The sequence below is a fragment of the Pyrgilauda ruficollis genome, unplaced genomic scaffold (genome assembly GCF_017590135.1).
Source record: "Pyrgilauda ruficollis isolate IOZ18807 unplaced genomic scaffold, ASM1759013v1 scaffold1620, whole genome shotgun sequence".
Lineage (NCBI taxonomy): Eukaryota > Metazoa > Chordata > Aves > Passeriformes > Passeridae > Pyrgilauda > Pyrgilauda ruficollis.
In genome coordinates this window covers 1-4,766 of record NW_024514988.1, presented here as the reverse complement: position 1 = coordinate 4,766, position 4,766 = coordinate 1, and the positions used below count along the sequence as shown (strand labels likewise).

The window sequence follows — 4,766 nt, the reverse complement described above, 5'->3', positions numbered from 1 at the left end:
CCAGTCCAACCCAGTCTAACCCAGTCTGGCCCAGCACCTGGCAGCCCTGCAGGGCCACGAAGAGCCTCAGGATGTCGTTGGTTCCCTCGAAAATTCGGAAAATCCTCAAATCCCTCAGCACCCGCTCCACGCCCGGCTCCTGGGCACAGCCCAAAACAGCCCAAAATTACCCAAAACAGCCCAAAATGATTCAAAGAAATCCCAAAAAGTCCCAAAATGATCCAAAAAATCCCAAAAAGTCCCAAAATGATCCAAAAAATCCCAAAATGATAAAAAAAAATCCCAAAAAGTCCCAAAATGATCCAAAAAATCCCAAAATGATAAAAAAAAATCCCAAAAAGTCCCAAAATGATCCAAAAAATCCCAAAATGATAAAAAAAAATCCCAAAAAGTCCCAAAATGATCCAAAAAATCCCAAAATGATCCAAAAAAACCCCAAAATGATCCCAAAAGATCCCAAAATGATCAAAAAAAAATCCCAAAAAGTCCCAAAAAGATCCCAAAAAATCCCAAAATGATCCCAAAAGATCCCAAAATGATTAAAAAAAAATCCAAAAAAGTCCCAAAATGATCCCAAAAAATCCCAAAAAATCCCAAAATGATCCCAAAAGATCCCAAAATGATTAAAAAAAAATCCAAAAAAGTCCCAAAATGATCCCAAAAAATCCCAAAAAATCCCAAAATGATCCCAAAAGATCCCAAAATGATTAAAAAAAAATCCAAAAAAGTCCCAAAATGATCCCAAAAAATCCCAAAAAATCCCAAAATGATCCCAAAAAAATCCCAAAATGATCCAAAAAATCCCAAAATGATCCCAAAAAAATCCCAAGAAATCCCAAAAAAATTCCAAAAAAATCCGAAAAAAATCCCAAATATCAGGAAAAAAAAAACCCAAAAATTCTGGGAATTTTTCCCCGAATTCCAACAATTCTCAACCCCCAAATTCCAGGACCTCCCAAAAATCCCAAAAAACCCCAAAATTTGGGGTTTGGCCCCAAAAATGGGGAAAAATCCCAGAAAATCAGAAAAAAAAGCAAAAAAATTGTGAAAAAACCCAAAAAATCAGGATAAAAACCCCAAAATTCCGGGAATTTTTCCCCAAATTCACAACTCTGGGATCCCAGGACCCCCCAAATTCCCAAAAATCCCCAAAATTCGGGGTTTTGGCCCCAAATCTCACCTGCATGAAGCCCATCCCCCCCATGACCTGGATGCACTCGTCAGCCACGGCCCAGGCGGCCTCCTGGAAATTTGGGAGAAAATCCCAAAAATTTGGGAAAAAAAGGAAAAATTCGGGTTAAAAACCAGCCTGGAAAAAGCCAAAATTCCCCCAAAATCCACCCAGAATTCCCAGGGACAAAAATTCCTAAAATTCCTCCCAAATTTCCCCCGGGATTTGTTGTTTTCTCAAAAAAATATTTGGGAATTTTCTGCTAAAAATCCACTCAGAATTCCCAAAAAATCCCCAAATTCTCCCAGAATTCTCTCTCAGAGCCCTCCAGGATCCCCCAAAATTCAGGAAAATCCCAAAATTCCTCCCAAAAATTCCCCCAAAATCCCATAAAATCCCCAAAATTCAGGAAAATCCCAAAATTCCCCCCAAATCCCAGAAAAAATCCAAGAAAAAATCCCAAAAATTGGGGAAAATCCCAAATTTCTTCCCCAAAATCCCTCCCAAACTCCCCCAAATCCCCCAAAAATTTCCCAAAACTGGGGAAAATCCCAAATTTTCTCACAAATTCCCCAAAAAAATCCCCAAGATTTGGGAAAATCCCAAATTCCCTCCCAAAATTCCATCAAAATCCATCCCAAACTCCCCCAAAAATGCCCAAAATTCGGGAAAATCCCAAATTCCCTCCCAAAATTCCATCAAAATCCATCCCAAACTCCCCCAAAAATGCCCAAAATTGGGGAAAATCCCCAATTTCCTCCCCAAAATCCCTCCCAAACTGCCCCAAATCCCAGAAAAAATCCCCAAAATTGGGGAAAATCCCAAATTTCCCCACAAATCCCCCAAAAAATCCTCAAAATTTGGGAAAATACCACATCCCCCCCAAAAAATTCCCCCAAAATCCCTCCCAAACTGCCCCAAAAATTTCCCAAAATTGGGGAAAATCCCAAATTTCCTCCCAAACTCCCCCAAAAATCCCTGAAAAATCCCTCAAAAATTGGGAAAAATCCCAAATTTCCTCCTAAAAATTCCCCCAAAATCCCTCCCAAACTCCCCCAAAAATGGGGAAAATCCCAAATTTCCTCACACACCCCAAAAAATTCCCTAAAATTTGGGAAAATCCCAAATTCCTTCCCCAAAAATCCCCCCAAAATTCCTCCCAAACTCCCCCAAAAATCCCCGAAAAATCCCCCGAAAGTTGGGAAAATCCCGAATTTCCTCCCAAAATCCCTCCCAAACTGCCCCAAAAACTTCCCAAAATCGGGGAAAATCCCAAATTTCCTCCCAAACCCCCCGAAACCCCCCCAAAATTTGGGGAAATCCCGAATTTCCTCACGGAGCCGAAGATTTTGCTGATGGCCGCCTCGATCTGGAAGTCGGGGTCGCCTCTGTCCATGTTGGCGCTGATCATGAAGGCCATGGACTGGATTTGGGGGAAAAAAACGGGAATTTGGGACATTCCCAAAAGATTTTGGGATGTTCCCAAAAAATTTGGGAAGTTCATGAAAAAATTCTGGCGTTTTCCATCAAAAATTGATGAAATTTGGAGCAAAATTGACCCAAAATTCAGCCCAGAATTGTCTCCATCTCCAGATCCTGCTGGAAAAAAAATGGGAATTTGGGATGTTCCCAAAGAATTTGGGATGTTCCCAAAAAATTTGGGAAGTTCCTGTTAAAATTCCAAGAATTTTCCATCAAAAATTGACGGAATTTTGATGGAAATTGACCCAAATTCAGCCCAGAATTGTCTCCATCCCCAAATCCTGATGGATTTTGGGGGAAAAAACGGGAATTTGGGACATCCCCAAAAGATTTTGGGATGTTCCCAAAAAATTTGGGAAGTTCCTGTTAAAATTCTGGGGGTTTTCCATCAAAAATTGATGAAATTTGGAGCAAAATTGACCCAAAATTGACCCAAATTCCACCCAGAATTGTTTTCATTCCCAGATCCTGCAGGATTTTGGGGGAAAAAAACGGGAATTTGGGACATTCCCAAAAAATTTTGGGAATTTCCCCAAATTCCCTCCTAAATTCCCTGCAAATCCCTCCCAAAATTCCTAAATTTTCCCTCAATTCCCCCTAAAATCCTCCCCAAAATCTTCCCAAAATCCCCCAATTTTTCAGGATCCTTCCCAAAATTCCACAAAATCCTCCCAAAAACCTCCCCACATTCCCTAAAATCATCCCAAAATTTTGGGAATTTCCCCCAAAATTCCTAAAATTTCCCCCAATTCCCCCATAAAACCTCCCCAAAATCTTCCAAAATTCCCCAAATCCCCCTCAAAACCCCCCAAAAACCTCCCCAAAAATTCCTAAAATAATCCAATCATTCCCAAAATTCGGGGAATTTCCCCAAATTCCCTCCAAAATCCCCCCAAAAACCTCCCCAAATTCCCCGAAATCTCCCCAAATTTTTCAGAATCCTCCCAAAATCTCCCCAAATTCCCCCAAATTTTTCCAGATCCTTCCCAAAATCCCCAAAATTCCCAAAATCTCCAGAATTTCTCCCAATCACCCCCCAAAAAATTCCCCAAATTTTGGGAATTTCCCCCCAAAATCTTCCCAAATTCCCCCAAAATTTGGGAATTTCCAAAATTCCCCCAAATTTTTCAGGATCCCTCCCAAAATCTCCAGAATTTTCCCAAAAAAATCCCCAAATTCAGGCAATTCTCCCCCAAAACCTCCCCAAATCCCCCCAAAATCTTCCCAAATTTTTCCGGATCCTTCCCAAACTCCCCAAAATTCCCCAAATTCCCAAAATTACCTCGGTGACGTAATGCAGCAGCGCCATCCTGCCCAGCTTCTCCTGGATGGCCCCAAATTCGTGGATTTTGGCCCCAAATTGGGTCCGGGTGGAGGCGTGGGAAACCTGGAAAAACCAAAATTTGGGAAAATCCCAAAATAATTGGGAAAATCTCCCCAAAAAAATTGGGAAAATCCCCCCAAAAATTGGGAAAATCCCCAAAAAAATGGGAGAGAAAAGAAAGGGAGGGGCTTGGGGGGAGTTTTAGGGGATTTTTTGGGAATTTTGAAGGGATTTTGGGGGATTTTTTGGGGGATTTTTTTATTTTTGGCAATTTTAAGAAATTTTGAGGGGATTTTGAGGGGGAATTTGGGGCATTTTAAGAGAATTTTGGGGGAATTGTAGAGAATTTGTTGCCTATTTCCTCCACTTTTTCCCCCCTTTTTTGGGGTTTTTTCCAAATTTTGGGATCCCAAAATTCCCAAACTTCCCCAAAATTTGGGAATCTCAAATCCCAGCAGGATCTGGGGTCATTTTAACCCCAATTCTCTTGGGAATTTCGGGTTTTTTTGCCGATTTCCTCACTTTTTACCCATTTTTCCCCATTTTTTGGGGTTTTTTCCCAAATTTCGGGATCCCAGAACTCCCAAACTTCCCCAAAATTTGGGAATCTCAAATCTCAGGATGACCTGGAGTCACTAGCTCTGATTTGCTGAGAAATTTGGGGGTTTTTTTGCCAATTTCCTCATTTTTTCCCATTTTTCCCATTTTTTCGGTTTTCCCCCCAAATTCCGGCTCCCAAAATTCCCAAACTCCCCGAATTTGGGGAATCTCAAATCCCAGCAGGATCTG

The 4,766-nt window shown here is 41.2% G+C and overlaps 1 protein-coding gene across 1 annotated transcript; it reads right to left on the bottom strand.

The window, feature by feature from the left end:
- Nucleotides 1–20: 20 nt before the first annotated feature.
- On the bottom strand, nt 21–4,088 carry LOC121351255 (very long-chain specific acyl-CoA dehydrogenase, mitochondrial-like; the record flags this gene model as incomplete). Its single annotated transcript, XM_041463242.1, has 4 exons — nt 3,936–4,088; nt 2,508–2,594; nt 1,181–1,243; nt 21–139 (listed from the first exon to the last, which is right to left on the bottom strand). Coding segments are annotated over exons 1-4 (296 nt in total), but the record flags the coding sequence as incomplete, so codon positions are not given.
- Between the last annotated feature and the right edge of the window lie 678 nt (nt 4,089–4,766).